At 34.5% G+C, this 18239-nt stretch overlaps 1 protein-coding gene across 1 annotated transcript in view; it reads right to left on the reverse strand.

The window, feature by feature from the left end:
* Positions 1-783: 783 nt before the first annotated feature.
* LOC132177601 (uncharacterized) overlaps positions 784-18239 on the reverse strand; it is a 29857-nt gene continuing 12401 nt past the window's right edge. The window contains exons 17-39 of the mRNA XM_059589992.1: positions 16588-16701; positions 16322-16405; positions 12977-13105; positions 11924-12122; positions 11689-11832; positions 11488-11531; positions 11185-11268; positions 11025-11093; positions 10846-10922; positions 9906-9975; positions 9119-9268; positions 8772-8837; positions 8467-8611; positions 8275-8339; positions 8123-8188; positions 4220-4313; positions 3559-3595; positions 3365-3422; positions 3058-3168; positions 2616-2683; positions 2167-2233; positions 2014-2082; positions 784-1193 (exon numbers count right to left, since the gene is read on the reverse strand). Coding sequence (XP_059445975.1) covers positions 1104-1193; positions 2014-2082; positions 2167-2233; positions 2616-2683; positions 3058-3168; positions 3365-3422; positions 3559-3595; positions 4220-4313; positions 8123-8188; positions 8275-8339; positions 8467-8611; positions 8772-8837; positions 9119-9268; positions 9906-9975; positions 10846-10922; positions 11025-11093; positions 11185-11268; positions 11488-11531; positions 11689-11832; positions 11924-12122; positions 12977-13105; positions 16322-16405; positions 16588-16701 — 2100 coding nt within the window. The 3' untranslated portion in view covers positions 784-1103. The remainder of the gene's footprint in view (positions 1194-2013; positions 2083-2166; positions 2234-2615; positions 2684-3057; positions 3169-3364; positions 3423-3558; positions 3596-4219; positions 4314-8122; positions 8189-8274; positions 8340-8466; positions 8612-8771; positions 8838-9118; positions 9269-9905; positions 9976-10845; positions 10923-11024; positions 11094-11184; positions 11269-11487; positions 11532-11688; positions 11833-11923; positions 12123-12976; positions 13106-16321; positions 16406-16587; positions 16702-18239) is intronic.

Here is an 18239-nt window from a genome sequence, read left to right on the forward strand (position 1 = left end):
AATGTCCATAATTAGAAGGTTTTACCATGAACTACTCATATAGGATCTTATAAACGATCCTATATATACGATCGTTTGTTTTTGAAAATTTACTCTTGAACTTAACCATAATTTTATTTATTCTTCTCTCTATAAGACTTCTCGTATAGTTCCCCCATTTACAGCATATACTCACATTGCCCATAGTCTGAGTGTCACAATGGCTACCATCTTATCAACTGTTACAACAATATTTTTGTCACTGTTCTCAGATAGGGTGCCAACTTTCACATGCTCAGACAACAAACACTCTGAAGCCAGGAGAGATGCTTGCTATGAACACTCCGTTGATTTCAACGAATGGCAAGTTCCAGTTAGGCTTCAGAAAACAGTCGAACGGTTTGTTCTATTTACGGTTTGCTCTATTTAGGAATAGATTACGCAGTTAATGCTCACAATGTTTGTATTGCCAATGCACACACACCTATTGCTAGTGGAAATCTAACATTAGGATTTTTTTCAAAATTTGAGAAACCCAATCATTTTGAATGATAATATAGCTCAGAGATCAATTGCTAGGCTCGAAAATTTTGGAAACATGAAAGTTATAGAGTTGAATGTAAATGGAACCAGTATATATGATGCTTTTGTTTTGAAAAGAGAAGAAGAGGAAGAAGAAAAAATTTTATAAAAGAAAGTCGGTTTTTGGAGAGGTCGAATCCAAAACTTTTTTTTTTCCTTAAAATTACTCAAAACTTTCTTTAGACGAAAGGTTTCTCATGTATAAAAGCCCTGCACACACTATACAGCATCATTGAATGATTATAAAAGAAAGGCTAAGAATTTGATGGGATACGGTTGCTGATACAGAACACAGAGGGACTCAGATCACCTGTGTTTAAATCTTGGTCTGTCTAACACTACTCTTACCTTTTATTTTATTTTTTTGGTGAAGTATACTTCCTGTTTACTTGGTATTCCCTCTTCCCTTAAATGAATTTTCCTATTCACTCTTCCAAAAAAGGCAAAATGCATTGCAACTCTCTAATTTGTAGTAGGAATATGTTTTTTACTCGGTGTACAACAAGCGTAGAAGACATCCCAAGAAAAGCCGTCTATACCAATTAGCTTACGTCTGATGAAGCAGAAGGTTCATCTACTTGGCGGTTCTCGACGATTATTCTTGTTGGTGGACCAAACACACTCAACACGACCTGCAAACCACAAAAGCAAATAATGTAATTATTGATTTAACCAACTTAATCTAAAACGTAAATGTTTAACTTAGAGCATGGAAGCAGTAAACAGTGCAATCCATGCACTAAGATAAATGTTTCCATTATGCATTAGACATCCTCTTGTATGGTAGTTGCTCTTCTGGTGTAGAATCTCAATTCATCCAGGGGAAATAATTTTCAGGGCATGCACACCAATATATGGAGGTGAGTTACTGTTATTATGTGCTACGATCGTACATGTCTCACATGGCTTACGTACAATCTTAGTTACGTAAATATAAGCTCTCTCCGGGCAAAGTTTTCCTCCAAACAAGGTTGGAAGAACTTTCTTTAGCCTAGCCTATAAAAATGTCATGTGTCTATTTTGCATGTGAAAAACACGTACATTTTAAATAACAAACAAAGTTAGAAGAGACGCATGCTTTTTTAATAATAAAAAAAAAAAATTGAACTTTGTCCTTACTATTTAAAAAGCATGTACTTCTCACATGCAAAATAGATACATGACATTTTTATAGACTAAGTTGAAGGAAGTTCCACCAACCCACTTTCGAGAAAAACTTTGTCACTTTAGGACCCTCTTTTTACAAGCCAGAGTTTCAGAGTGAATTCTACCTTAAGTTTGAATCATTTGGTATATAACATTGGCCTCTTGAAACTTGGCAAATAACACAGAAACACATCTGCATTCTGACACACTGATCACAAAGCCCTCTCAACCGCAGAGCTGAGGCATGACTCCAAATTAACAAAATGCGTGTAGTGCTATGGTACAAATAAAATACAGAAAACTTACTGGTAAAAACACAAGCCCATGCAGGAAACCAATAAGGACCAATGCCAGGTACATTTGGAAGTAATACACCTGCAAAGTACAAAAAATAAGTTTTACATAGCTCTTAACGGATTAGGAAAACTATATAAAAGCCAAGAGGGAGAAACCAGAGACCACAAAAATTTCTGATCTTGAGAAGCAAAGAACAAGCACTCCAACTAGCTTGGTAAGTGTAATTCCACTGCCAAAAGAAGCAAATAGTACAACTTAATCAATTGTTGTGGTGAGAGCAACATAACCGAAGTACTTCTAAGGATGCTAATAAGTCTAGCAAAAGGACTTGTGAATATAGTTAAAAAGAAATAAATTGAAGAAATTACAAAGCTAAAAATATTTATGTTAGGAAGGCTCTGCACTGGGTATCTACGTGTTGGGTAACTTAGACTAGCAGGTGCATCAGACATTTCTTACTTCTATCCATCATATATTAAGTATCAGTCTGTGGCTCATGCCTATGTTGCCATTCATGCTTAAAAGATTCAGAGCCTAGTGATGAAGTTTATCTACCCAGTGTTTCAAATGTCACCACGCCTCAACACAGAGAAAAGAAATATATAGTCAACCTGAAGACTGAAGCGCCCATGGTACTCAATGCCTTCTTTGCTCGTTGGTCTCTATCCCCATGGCTTAACTGTGTAAAAGCAGCATAGGATTGTAATAAATTAGTAAATTATTAAAAAATAAAAATAAATAAAAACTCTAATTAAGATTTGCCAATAGTCAGTTGGCGCAACAGCATAATAAGGGCTTCCTGGGGGACTTAATAGTTGGGTAGGGAGTTTAAGTTTTTCCAAGGATTTATTAGGAGTCAAAGGCACCAAGGGTTAGGACTGTAGAAGGCCAAATTCTATGTATGTAATGATGCATGGATTCCCACACAACTATGAGTTGTATACCCACTTGTATTTCCACCACACCTAACAAGCGGTAACCGCCCCCCTTCAATACCAAATTTTAAAAACCAAAAAGCCTTAAATTGATACTGCAATTAGGGAAAATACTGACCAAGAAGGCATGCGCTATATGCACACAGAACTCAACAGCAATCCCTATTGACATTATAAGATTTACAACAGAGACTGCATTAAGTTGGATGTCTAAAATTGCCATTACACCCTGCAGAAATCAATAAAGCCCAAAAGTTACTCACAGGGGAAATTATGTACAACACAGGAAGATCAGAAAAAGTTAACAGAGTTGCATGAAAGAGAATCAATACACTAATGATTAGGATTACTAAAATACAATGGTATGTAGCAACCCAAAAGCAGAAAGAAACAAAAACAAATGAGTAAGTGCTGGTAAAGATTACCATGAGATCAACAACGATCATCGCCAAAACAAGTAAAATGATGGCTGAATTCCATAAACTGCATTCAAAGATCAATGCAAAACAGAAAGAAAGTGCTATAATTCAATTCATATAGGAAGAAAATAGTGACTTCAACAGTGTGAAACTTAACAGAAATTAGCAGATATAAGGCTGGGCTCCAAGAGAATTCACACCTGGATGTGATAACCAAACAAACAATAAATATTGCACCTGTTCAATCAACAAATGAGACATTCAATGAATGATTTGATAGAGACAAATTTGATTAAATAAAACTGAAAGATGCAGAATTTTTTTAAACTGAAATGTGCACATGAAACCCATGAAATTCATAACAGAAGTAATGGTTTTGTGTCACAAGCAAGCAAATATAATAAGAAACACAGCAGGATACAAATAACAACAAAGGTGAAGGCTGTTTCTCAAGGCAGTAATATAGCTACAAACAAATCGTTTTGACTTGCTTGAATTAATTTAACAATCAAGATCACAGATTAGATTGTCATTACAACCATACCATTAATGATATAAAAGGACTGGAGTTGAAAGGTTTTAAGCATCAATTGCATTAACTAGCGATCATATTACACACTATGATTAGAGTAAGGCAAGAAAGACAAATAAAAAAGTTTGAGACCTATAATTTTTCTAATAATCAGGGAAAGAGCACAGTCCAACAAAGAAAAATAAGTGAATACCCACAATAAGCAGCACAAGAACACACATAGAAACACATATGTATGCGGGCACTGTTCACACGTGTCTATAAGTGTCTGTATGTGTGTGCATGTATATGTGTACACAAAGGTCACCGTGATGCTCTAGAATACTAACCAAGTGCTATAGCAATGTTGGTCAAAGCTATCTTCCATATATCCAGATATTGCTCGAAGAAGATATAAAATACTGAGTATGGGAAGATATGCATCTGCATCAAAGAGATAATGTCAGCAAACAGGAATGATGTCAGCACAATCTATGGATCCTAGAAATTAGCAAGAAATAAAAAATCTTTTAGCTACAAGTATCATCATACGTCATTCTCCAGAGCAGTGAAGGCCATGGAACTAGCTTATATTGGCCACTCTCTAATTTAAAAATGTGTGGTGTATGTTATATAGCTGGTAGTCAAACATTATGTAATGGGTCTAACGGCAGTGGTTATGTGTAATGGGTCTGACGGTAGTGGGTATGTAGTCCAGCTAGAATAGGGGTCCATGTAATCAACTTAGTAAGATTGGTGGGTTATTAGTAGCTGGGTTGTTGGGCTGTTAGCCCATTTGTAACAAGTTGGGTTAGTATTCTGTTACAAAGTTTGTTAGAAGTAGGTGGTGTAGACCTTGTAGAAAAAGGGCCCAATATTGATGTAAAGGATCATCATAAAAATAATCAAGTTCATTTCATTCTCTAATTCTTCTTCTTGACTTCTTGAACAGCTCAATCTACATTCTACCACATTAATCCATTTCGTTCATTCAATCCATTCATTTCATTTCATTCAACTCAATTCATTCATTCACTGTATCATCATTCCTTTTATCCATTACAATCAACATTCAAAATACACTTGCAACCGATTACAATTCAATCCCACAAACCCAAATTAAAGACAATATTAATGGACAGTTCCAACATCTCAAAAAGAAACCAACATTCCCAAATTGCCTAATTGTTCAAGTGGGATCATTGCATACTTCTACATATTTAGTGATAAATAAATCGAAAAGCCAAATATTCTAGGCTCAAGTTCTCACAATCTTAGTCACATCCTCTCTCTCTCTCTCTCTAGCCATCAAAGTCCCATGGTAAGAGGACCAACCCAAACCCCAAGTGTTTTTCATTTTATAAAGGAAGGGACAGTTGCCCCTATTCTGGAAGCCTGTGATGTATCTCTATGAAATGTCTCTATGAGGTGTCTATATTCTAGAATATTGTATTTGTTCCTATATCTATCAATGGATTCTAAAGGCCAAGAAAATACTGGGCCTTCCTATTTTGTGAAAACCCTAATCTTGACAAGGTATCAAAGCATAGGAAAAAAAAATCCCTTCTGTTGTCTTTTTTTTTTTCCCCTTTCTTTCTCCCCATCCGCAACAGTACTGTGGTTTAAGGCTTCGGTCCGAGGATGGAGTTTTTCTCCAAACTAGGTTAGAGAAATTTCCTTCAACATTGTCTATAAAAATGTTGTGTCCATTTGCATGATAGATGCATATGCATTTTTAATAGCAAGGATAGTTGGAAGAAAATTAATTAAGAAAACATGTGATTCTCGCATGTTATTTAAAATTACATGTACATCTCATATGCAAATGGACACATGGCATTTTTATAAACTAGGTTGACCTAGTTTGGAGGAAAACTCTGTCCTTCGGTCTGATACCCATGGTTAAAGGACAATGGTGGCGTCATCACTGTAATAGTTCAAGAGTCCTCAGAGCAGTCAATGGCTTTGTGCTAGCTGGAAAAGTTTATCAGTGATTTGGTGAAATCTCCCACTGCGGTTGCTTCTGATTGATCATTTAATAAGTGCACTTAGGGGAGGGTATTGGTTCGGTCGGTGTCGGTACGGGCATTTTCGCCTACTAATTCGTAAAAGTCAATTAAGTCAATTATTTAACCGACTTCATACCAACAATGAATAGTTTCGACCTTTTTGGTTAATCAATTAGTTGGTTAATAGGTAGTCAATTAAGTCGGTTAATTGTCGTTCGCAAGTTTTTATGTTAAAATTTATCAACTTCCTTATAACTACATAATCAATAAAGAATATGGATATAAATGAAAAGAAAAAGTAAATTCATGGAATACGGACTAAAATGACAACCACAAATCAGCTGGACAAATACAATAAGGAAAGTTACTAGAAAAAATTCAAAATTCACTTGAAAATTCGGTTAAGTCGATTAATTGTTGGATAACCGACAAAAAAAAAAATTATACCGCTTACCGACCATCGGAAGTCTGTTGGCGGTCAGTGACGGTTCAGTGCCAGTCGATAAGCGGTCGGTAAGAAGTAAACGGTTAATCTGTCCACCCCTAAGTGCACTTGCGGGCACTGAGATTTTGAAAACACTTTACATTCAAGTTATTGCTATAATATTTATGTTGAAAATTTCAAAAAACTTTACACTTTTGAGATTTAAAAAAAAATCATTTATTATTCTTAAGTGGTGCTCGGGTTTTTTTGTAATTTCTTGTGTGAGTCCAATAAGTTGACAAACCCAGCCGTTAAGTGTTACAATTTATGTGGTGTAACGGTAGTCGACCACATCTATAAAGATAACCTGTTATTTCTCCAATGGTTTTAGTCATCTGTAATTGTGGTGGTCGGTGGTTTCCATTGATAGTGTTTTGGTTGAGGTTGTGGCAGCTGCTATGGTTGATTGTGGTCTTCGGCAGTGTGTTATTGCTTTTATGGTGTCGAAGGAAAATCTTTGGTCGAATTCAAATATGAAGGTCGGTGTTTGGTTAAAAGTGCACGCTATCCCTGTTCCGGACCAAGAATATCTTCTGGCTCGATTTAATCCAATTCCGGTTCTATTTTATTCCAGTTTTACCTTTTGGGCCTGCCCAGTCAAGTTTGCCCATGAAGTTGAATCATGTCCAAATCCAAACCAAGAAAGCAGATCCATAGCCCGGTTCATGCCAACCAAACCGGGTAAAGCCAGATTTGAAACGGATTGACTGAATCCAAGTCAACTCAGCATTGCGTTTCGACATGTGTTGGAATTTTCCAGTTAGTATCGGCCAGTGTAAGTGTTTCTTGGCTAACTTTGACCCGTGTATCTGTTTTCCGGCAAACCTCAGCCGGTGTTTTGAGTTTTCCAGCTTGTTTTGGCCAGTATAGGTCTTTCTTGGCAAACTTTGACCAGTGAATGTGTTCTTTGGCAAACTTTGACCAATTTCAGTGTTTCCCAGTGAGTTTTGACTGGTATAATATGATTCTGGCCGGTTCAGTTTGGTTTTCGGCTAATTTGGTGGTTTTTCGACAGGTATTTTGGTAGTTTTTTGGTCAGTTCAGTCCAGTTTTTTCTGGTACCGGTGCTGTCTTGGCCAGATCTGTCATATTCCAGCTGATTCAAGTAGTGTTTTGGTCAGTTTGTTGTTTTTGGTTGGTTTTGTGTGTTTTTTGGGTCTATTTCAGCATGTTTCCGATCGTCTGGAAGGACAAAAGACCTATTCATGTATTTTTTTCAGCCAGCTTCGTGGAATTGCGGCCGGTTCCAGTGGTTTTTCAGCCGGTTTAGTTCCTTTTCGGCAGGCTCAATGTGGTTGCAGCCAATTCAACTTGATGTCTTTACAAAGTCTTTGTCTCGTAATCGGTTAGAGTTCATGTGTTCTAAGCTGGAATTATATGATATATATGCTCCAGCTTAAAGGGAGTGTTAGAAAAAAAAAAAAAAAAAAAAAAAAGGGCAAATGTCCCTATTCGAGATGCCTATAAGATGTCCCTATGGGGTGTCCCTATATGATGTTCCTAGAGGTCTTCATATTCCAGAATATTGTATTTGTTCTTATATATCAATAGATTGTGTAGACCAAAAAAGTACTAGACCTCTCTGCTTTGTTAAAACCCTAATCTTGACATTTCGCTTTTCCCTCTCCTTTTTTTTTACTCTCACTGTAACAGCATGCGTAAACAACAGAAAGGAATTCATCCTATTCCAATCTCCACATATAAAAAACCAAAGTTTCCAAAAGAGGTTAACAGGTAACACTGCATGGTTGAATGCAAACCTTCAAAGAACTAGAAACTTTAGAGCTAAACTCCCGTGCAGCTCGCATTGCATTGACATAGTCACCCTGGGGAAAATCACAGTTAGATCAAAAAAGGGTGCCCAATAAAGTTCATTCCTACAGCTGAAATATAACAAAAGAGGCTGCTATACTTGTTTGTTAACTGGGGTGTGATAGGTACGAAACTCGGATGCTCGTATAACACCACTCTCATAACCTGAAAGTAGGTTAGAAGCAATAACTTGATGTTAAGATATTCCGCTAATAAGAAGGGTTGATGCATTTGCAATAACAAGCAATTGCTTAATTTGCAAAGAAAGAAAAAGAATGTTAGTCTTACAGACCATTCAGATCCACACTATTGGTGTAAGCCCCATGACCACCCTTTGCACAATCAGCAGATGGCAGTGCATTGAGGAACCACGGAAGCTTCTCCCTGAATTGCACTGTAGATGGTCGATCATTAACCAAATCTGAGTGGCGGAAGCACTGCAAACAGCATAAAATATTAGTTTTTCACCTTTTTTTTACTGTGTATATTCTGCACTGCCTTGAGTTACGATAAGAACAACCCAAAAGTACATCCCCCTATTTAAGTACTAGACACTAGTGATAACATTTCTTGCTGTTTAGAGAGGAGGGGCATCACCGTTGTACAGTCTTTGCAAACTCCACCGAAGCCACAAGGACCGTCATCAGGTGAGCAACAAGGAGGCTGGAGAAAGAAATATCTTTGCTTCAGTAATCTAATAGTACACATAGTTCAGTAAACAGTATTTAACAAGGTTGAATTCAATTTCATACAAGTCAAAACGCGTAAAATTAATAAAGAATCATGCTACAATGGAAGAATGATAATTAAGAGAATAGAAGTTTATAAGCTATGGATGAAGTCTAAAACACTGATGATAAATAGAGCCCTTTTGGTTAACATGAATGGAAGGAAGATTCCTACTAAACACCAGTAGTAATCTGTTATATGCCACAAGCACCAACCTGATCATCAGGTGGACAAAAAGAACCATTTATAAACTTCCGACAACAACCAAAAGCCTCTGGTGACAACCAGACAAGAAAGTCATCAAGCCATGAGGCAGCTGGCTTAGCTATGTAGGTTGATTCTGGAACTAAAGATGCTCGTGAAATCTGCAGAAGAGCGGAGAAAGAGATGTAAGCATAATCGTATGGTCTCATACAGGGAAAGGATAAAGAACCTTTTTTCTATCTGTTAAAGTAGTAGTTAAATTTACCCATTCTTATAAGCTTAAGCTTTTGGGATAAGTGGTGATTTAACATAATATTAGAGCAAAAGCCTTGAGTTCAAACTTTGTCTCCATCAATTCATCTTTAATTTTAATTAAATATTCTACGTGTTAGGCCCTACCTATTAAAAGGGAATTTAAACCCACACGTGAGGGAGAATGTTGAAGTATTGATTAAAATTACCATTTCTTATAAGTTTAAGCTTTTAAGATAAGTGGTAGTTTAACATTGTATTCCATAGAAAAAGAAAATAACTGGAATATACACACACGAGTAAGAATACAACAAATTTATCACGGACTAAAATTTGCAAATTCTCACAGCATCTAAGACAAAGATGACACAATAATCGTAGAGCATTACTACATTTTAATACATGCAATTTTGAAAATTCCGCCTTGATAAATAAGATAGTAAGCATATTGAATGAGTAGTTCTTAATATAAATCTAAAACATTTATGGACGTGCAGAAAATGATACTTGACAACAAATTTGAAAAGAAAACTAATATTGTACTACCTCGTTCAAAAGAGAGTTTGAATCACACTGGCTGATGGAGCATAACTGGTTTGTTTCCCTTGATTCCAAGCTGAGTAAGAGAGTCATTGCATATCAGATCAAGCAAGGTGTTCATAAGAAATAAGACAAGACATTTCTACTTTCTCTGCATCAAGCATTGGATTTTCTCAACTATCTGACTAACTTTAAACTCTTGACAACTTCTCAACTCAAGAAAGACTTGACTCATCCACTTGGGGGTCACTAGACAACTTTTCTTCATTAAACTATATCCAGGGTCATGCCTCTCATATTTTAGACCAATATATCCTTCAAAACACCTTGACCCATTTCTTGTTGGGCTTCCTGTCCGAAGAGTGCCTCCAATCACAAATCATGCTACAATCTCCTCACCACCAATCTCAAATCAAAATACAATTATTTAATGTAAATTGATATTAGGGGACATTATTGTCCCCATCACCAAAAGATAGCATTGACCCAACACAAGCTAAAAACTGATCACTAAAGTCATCTACTGGAGCACCAACACAATTCCAAAACTAAATTAAGGAAGCAATTTAGTCCAACTAACAGACATAGCTATGATTCTCATATTATTTTAAACCAATTCAAGGGCATAGCAACATTCCCAAAGATTGCAACGTTTTCCAACCACTTCATTTTTTTGTTATGCATTGAATCCACTTATTTCTGTGATGAACCCATTCTAAAGAATAAGTTAGTGTCCTGTAATTTAACATAGGCTCATTGGTGACATGTTTAATAACCCCTGCTTTCTTACATGGGATATTTTAATGCCACTTATTTTACGCATTACTTCTCTCACATGTACTAATCTTCTAGCCTGGAAATGATCCAAAAATTGACTTACAATTAAGCTTAAAAATATAGAGATCAAAACAGAAAGATGGCAATAAGACAATGTTTAAACATCTACCTGTAATTGTAATCCTTTACAACAAAATACAAAGGTGGTCCAATTCTGAGATACTCTGAGACATTATTGAAATACCCCTGACACGTAAAAACTTAAGATAAGAGGCAGGACTAGAAGTAAGAATTCCAGTGAAAGCACATTTCTAAAAGTAATAGGGAATCAGAAGAACAAACTTAAACCTGCAGGTAAGAATCTCGGGGAAGAACAATCTGCTGCTCCAAACCAGGTTGAATCCTTGTACATAATGCCTATAAGGGTCAAAAACGCATGGGAAGTTAGTTATTTAATAATAACAGTGGGCAGATGGAAAAGAAAACCACCAATATGTAACTAGCTTACAATGCTTGCCAAAGTAAAAGCTAAAAAGACAGCAATGACAACAAATTTAACTCCCCAAAGTCCAAGAAGGGGTGCATGAACTTCCTACAAGAAAAATAACAAATAAAATTAATCTATAGATGAAAAGCAAAGAAAAATATATGATTGAACATTTACTGGAAGAATATCTCAATACCATGATAGTATCGACACGAAACATAAAGTAATCAAAAGTAAATAAATACACAACACATACTCTAACGGCATTCACAAATTTGATGAAGTCGAGTAACACGATTTTTATTATTGAACCAAAAAACTTACTTCCATATATCGCGCAAGCAATCCAGATCTGTTCTCATTGATGCCTACACTTCATTGAAGTAATTCTATCAGAGCTAATAGAGAATCACAAAAGCGGGAAAAATGTACAATTAACATTATGAAGTGCAAGCTAAATTTGTTTCTATACCAGAAAAGAAATCTGACCAATATCATATAATGAAATCAAGCTTAAACAAATACCTCCGTTAGGTTCAACAGAAGATGAAGGAAGTTTTATGCATGGAAAACAGTCGATCCTGTTATCCTCAGCTCTCAAACAGTCAAAAACAATCAATGCAACAAAGGCGGTAACTTGCAGAAAAAAGTCCAGTAGAACAGCCAAAGCTACAGAAAAACAGGTAGTTAAAAGGTCAAAGTAGTATCAAAACAAAAATTTCAAAACAACACTGTTAAAATATAGGAGAAAATTTTCAACCTGCAAACATCGAGAAGACACGGCAAGCTGGCATAGGAATGAAACTTCCAACTGCAAATGCCACAATCTCAGATAAACTGGCCAGTGTAATAGATGGACCAACTTCAACCAGTGCATTACTTATTCGTTCTTCTAAAGGTAATTCCAATGATTGCCGCTTCACAGAATGTACCAGTATACACATGTTATCCACTCCAACCTAATTTCGGGGGAAAAAGAAGTATAAGATTGTCATTGCACAAAGAAGTTATCAAACAAGCAAAAACATGCATGCTCATGCACACAAACACATGGAAAAGAAGAGAGTGTTTCAAGATCACAAAAATATAAGACTATAGGAAATAACAGAAAGGAGGTTTGTCTGGCATAATCAACTTGCTGTAAAACAGTGGTGGTCCAAGAGTTTCAGGCATGCTTGTTAAGGGTTTGTTTAAGCCCAAACCTAATGACAGGTAGAGATCAAGATCAAACAGATTTTTTTTGTATACTCCTTTTATTTTGTTTGCGAAGGTTTTTTTTTTTAAAAAAAAAATCTCTGAGGCCCTAACGCTCAGTGCATGTAGTCCCCTTTTCTCTTTTTCATCTAGAGGGGTATCAATTCTTTCAAGGCACAAGAAATTCTTCTAAATAATTAATGTCCCTACGGAAGTGCAGCAAGCACTCTTTTGTGGAGTGAGAATATTTTTGAACTGTGGCCTTTTACGTTATTGGTCTGACCGGCTGAATTTTGATAGAGTTTATGCATGTTCACCTTATTATTTGCCTACTATGGCCCGAGTATTTTACTAGTCAGTTTATCTCACGTATTTTATCGGTACATAAATCCTCTACTAATATTCCACTAAAGTGACTTATTCTCCATGATTCTAACTTATAAATATGAAGATTCTTGGGGATGTCATATAATGACAGTAAAACTGACACAAAAAAACTAGGATCACAATATACCATCCTACTATGATAGCAACTAAGATCAATCTAGGACAGAACTCCCTTAGCAAAACATTATTAACACAAAACTAGCAATCATAAATAATTAGACAAAAAACTTACAGCCAACACAAGGAAAGGAATCACTTCCATGATGATTAACGTGGATTTAACTCCAATGGCACTGAAAAATCCTACAGATGCAAGGACAGAAAGCATAACAAGCAAAACGCCTGAAAGACCAAGCAGCACCTGTAAACCATAAGACAATAAAAAAAAGATATTGAAAACTAAACTGTAATTTATTGAATAAGTTATTAAAGGGGTCTATGTGGCATGTACATAAGCAAACATCGCATATATCCATGCGTGCAGAATGTATGTATATGTAGATACAGACCTATATATTCCATATAAAAAAAATGAAAAAAAAAAATGAAAAAAGAAAAAGGAATCCAGGTATTCAATTTAGCAACAATAAACAAATAAAAAGGATGGCAAACATGTCAAAGAGATTTAAAACCTCAAACTGAAAGGGAAAAGATTGTGTAAGTTCATGAAATTTTTTATACCATTGATCACACTGCAGAGAGTATCTCTGAAAACCAAGACTATTGATGAATAAAAAACCAACTGTGAGTGGATACTGAAGCTGCTACACTCTATTGGAGCATTGTTTCCAAAACTGAGGTCTACAAGTGTTGAAAGACCACAACTAGTGTAATTACAAATGATACTGTTGATAAGTAGATTGAAGAATAGATGATATTGGTTGTTATCAAAATAATAATAAGTCTGGCAAACTGAAAAACTTGCATTTTCAAGTTGTCAAGACATATAGAGTCAAAAAAATCAACACATCATTTCCATAGAAAGAAAAATCTTCTGGATATCCCCTCATATGAGGAAAATTGAAGATAAGAAGATATTAAGACTTTGGAGTTTTCAAATAGAAAAATATTTGTCACCACATGGCATGAAATTATTCATCATATACTTTATACTCCAAAACATGGGGACCCACAACAAGAGGTCAAAGTAATATTGGCAACAGTAGCAGTAGCAGTAGCAGTAATAATATTATCACAATGATTAATAATAACAATGACTGAACTCCAGAGACAGTACGTAAATAGTCACACGCTAGTACTTATATAATTCATATCGTATATCATATATTATACATATATATAAAAGCAGAATCACTCTCAGAAGTGTCTTAATATTGTGACATGTGGCGTGAACCCTTTTTATTTTAATGCTAAACCGGTTTTTTAAGGCATAATTTGTGAACTGATTTTTTAAGAGTGAACCGGTTTTTACTTAAAAAAAGGGTCATTAAATTAGCGTAATTAATGACGTTTAATTATATTTCAAGAGTTTTCCATATATAAATTATTTCATAAATTTAGTATTATCAATGTCCAAATCAAATAAGGAAACAAATAATACAAATCAAATCATATATCATATATAATAGCCGAAACCTTATTTTGAAGAGCCTTCAAATCGCGACATGTGGCATGAACCTATTTTTTTAAAGACCAAACCGATTTTTTATAAATTGAACGGGTTCATATTCTAGTTCTCTCTATCTCTCCTTTTCTCCTCTCTCTCAACGTCTCTTGTTTTTTTTTTTTTTTTTCCAACTCATTCACTCTCATTCCACATCTCTCCGTCTCTTGAACCGGTTCATATATTTGTTTCTCTCTCTCCTTTTTTTCCTCTCTCTCCACGTCTCTCTTTTTTCTCTCCAATTTTTTCACTCTCTTTCCATGTCTCTCTCTCTCCACTCTCCAACATTAACATCTTTCCTCTTTTTTCTCTCCACCTTTGTCTTTCTCTTTCTCCACTCTCCAACATTAACAAAAACAAAATCTATTGGCCTAAAAATTCAACTTCTTAACCCTTTTTTTTCTAAGACCAACAATATTTGAACATATTCTAATTTATATAAATTAAACTAAAATTAAAGGTCTTATGTTTTAATTCATTTGAATGTTTATCGATTTTTTTTTTTTTTTGTAATTTACTCGGATTTTCAAGCATATTTTTAAGTGTCTTTGTTTTGTTCTCTACTTTTTAAAGCAATATAAGACAAATAGATACTAAATTAAGCACTCAATACAGTTGAATTTTTTTTATTTTTTATTTTGTATTCCTAAAAAAAAAAAAATTATTTATTTTGCTTTGTATTTTTTTTTTTTTAAATATTCGGAGTTATATAGGTTTTATTTGTATTGAAATAAGATAGATGATTTATTTGATTGCATTAAATCTTGATTAAAAGATTTTGTTTTATTTTGTATTGATAAAAAGGATTTTTTTTTTTTTTTTTCAAATGTTCAGAATTATGTGAATTTTATTTGTATTTAAATATAACCTTTAGTAGGTCTTTTTATTGAAAGAGCGATGATTATTTTTTAACATGACTAATTTAGCCTGTAAGAAAAAAAACAATGAATATGCGTTTAATTTTTAAAATCAAATATAATAAAGAACCTTGCGCATAGCGCGAGTTATATGCTAGGATATCTATGTATAAATAGATACATAGATACTTCTTCATTTTTGAAGAGGTAATCAAAAAGAATTTTCCTTCCAAAATACTTCTTCATTTTTGGATTTATCTTTCTGTATCTATATATAAATTTCTCACAACTGTAAATTGATTATTTTTATGTTTGTTTCTCTAGAAAGTTTATTTGTATTGAAATATAATAGGTATCATACCAATAAAATTTGATGTTTTAATTCATTTGAATATTTTATTGGATTTTTTTTTTTTTTTTTTTTTTTTTTTTTTTTTTTTTTTTTTTTTTTTTTTTTTTCGTTTTTGTGATTTACTCGAATTTTCTAGCATTTTTTGAAAGTGTTGAAAGAAATTTATTTGATTGCATTAAATATTGAGTGAAACATGTGTTTTATTTTGTATTAAAAAGAATAGAGAAGATTTTGTTTATTTTACTCTGTATTTTCTAAAATGATTAGAACTTTATGGGTTTTATATGTATTACAATATAATAAGTATTACATCAACAATATCAAAGTTTCTTACTTATCAAAACAATATCAGAGTTTCCTACTAATTTTTTATTAATATTGTGATAGTCAGAATTCAAGTTTCATTCTTGCTATTTTTTTTTTCTTTTATACTTTTCATTAAGTACATGTTTGGTACACTTCAAAAAAAAAATACATGTTCAGTAATGTACTGCTGTATAACCTTTAGTATGTATTTTCATTAAAAGATGCGTGATAGATTTTTCACACCTATTTTAACTTATAATGAAAAGTAAGATGAGATGCATTTAAGTTTTGAAATTAAATTATAATGAAGAATCCCGCGCATAGCACGGGTTATATACTAGTTAAAATAAATGCAAAAACACAGGCACATGTGCACTTGTCCATAAATATACATAATAAATGGAATCAAGGAAAACTTGAGCAATTCTAAAACTATACCTTGGATGAGAGGTAAAAGGAAGATAAACGAGATGCATCTCCCAAGGTCACTGATACGTAAGCAAACATTACAAGATAGCTTACCTGATACAAAGTTGGACATGAACAGGAAAAGCAATTAAAAGAAAATCACTTGTTTAGACAAAAGTGCGGTATCAAGTAATGATGATCAACTAATTTAGTTCTCAAGTACAAGAACGTGTGACAGAAATTATTCTTCCCAACCACTTTACTAACATGATAATACCAACTTTCAAATGACTTACTATTATTGTTATAACATCTGCAGTACTTTCCCTTTTCAGTTCCTCCTCAATTGAGCTTTCGGATGAAAATGAAAGAGTAAGATTGCTAGACAGCACCATCGGCAGCAGCTCCTCCTGTCAATGTGTTTGGTACAAATTTTAACAGGCATTAAGCATTTCAAGAAAATGAGGATCCAGCAGCTAAATCATGCAAAAGACAAACTTTTTTTTTGTTATTAGTAATCGCAAATTCATTTAAAAGCGCAAAAGCACAACCCAAGTATACAGAAAGTATACAAGAGAGAAGCCTAGCAAGTAGTGGAGAAGAGATCTAAAAAAGCATGAAAATTCAAAAACTACAATCTGAAGATGCTGCCCAAAGAAAGAGTCTTACAGAATAAATCCTAAGGTCCCCTCGGGGGCCTCCTCTTATCAGAGGATATTGGAGAGTAGATATGATTGTAATCAGTAAAAAAAATAATAATAATAATAAATAAATAAATCTCAAGATATGGAGAACATGTAAACATAGTGGTGGAGATAACAGAATGCACATTCACCTTTTTTCCTTGATAATTAATTGTTCATTGGTTCTTTAAGAATCAACATCGATTTTGTGCTAATAAATTGAAGTGCCCAGAGCCTACATCCAAATGCAGATGCAGACTGGCTCTGTCCCTCCTTTTTTTTGTTTCTTTTTTTTTTTTTTCCTTCTAATTTGAAGTTGTACCACATTACCAGGTATGTAATAACATCAGTATGGAAACATCATGTTCACCTTCCCAGACCAGTAAATGGCAGCACCATGAGAAACACGAGTGACTCCTTTCCTAGGTAAGATGGAAGCTTTGTAACCTTTTTTTAGAGGGATAATGGGGTCCATTCAAATCTCAATCTGATGTTGTCAACCAACAACTAGGTTGATCACATGGCTAGAGAGTCAAAATGAAAAGGTCTACGGATCAGTCCTTTTCAGTACTAGTCAGCTTTAAGTTTTGTCTGATTGTCATTGGTTGTGTTAGTTACTTCTATGCTGAAACAAAAACCTTCAAGTTGTCAATAGAAGAGAGGTGTTTGGGTTTAAGAGGGGTGGGTTACCCGGACGGTGGTTCTGGGAAAGAATTGTGTGGTGTGGTTGTTGGCTACAGTGGAGGTGTTAAACGGGGAGAAGTTAAGAAAGTTTTGAAGGACGGTAAGGGTTGGAAGCAGGGCTTACATTGCGCAGAGGCAAACGAATAGCTATGGGCAATACATGGCATTGGCAGAATATGGAGGAGGGCAGCGTGGCTTCATCATTGTTCCGGAGGGCCAAAAAGGCAGAGAGTGGAGCATATTTGCTGTCAAGTTGAGAAAGGTGATAAGAGTTTTTTGATTCGGTTGTAGACAATGGGATTAGGGGTATGTTTTATTCCATAATAATCGTTCTTCTCAAAAAATGCTACCACCTTTCTTCTCATATGAGAAGAGAAGAAGAAAGGAGAAATTGTATTATTCCATAATAATCGTTCCATACCTTTTACATGGCTTTAAATAGGAGAGGAATACAAACTTTTATTTTTGTCTATTCAATGGAGGAAAGGGAACAATTACAAGAGGGGGTCTTTTCCACCTCTAATTCTACTACACCAAATATTTTACTAATAGAAAAATGAAGCATCAAAGATATAATGCTA

The sequence above is a fragment of the Corylus avellana genome, chromosome ca1 (genome assembly GCF_901000735.1).
Source record: "Corylus avellana chromosome ca1, CavTom2PMs-1.0".
NCBI classification, from domain to species: domain Eukaryota; kingdom Viridiplantae; phylum Streptophyta; class Magnoliopsida; order Fagales; family Betulaceae; genus Corylus; species Corylus avellana.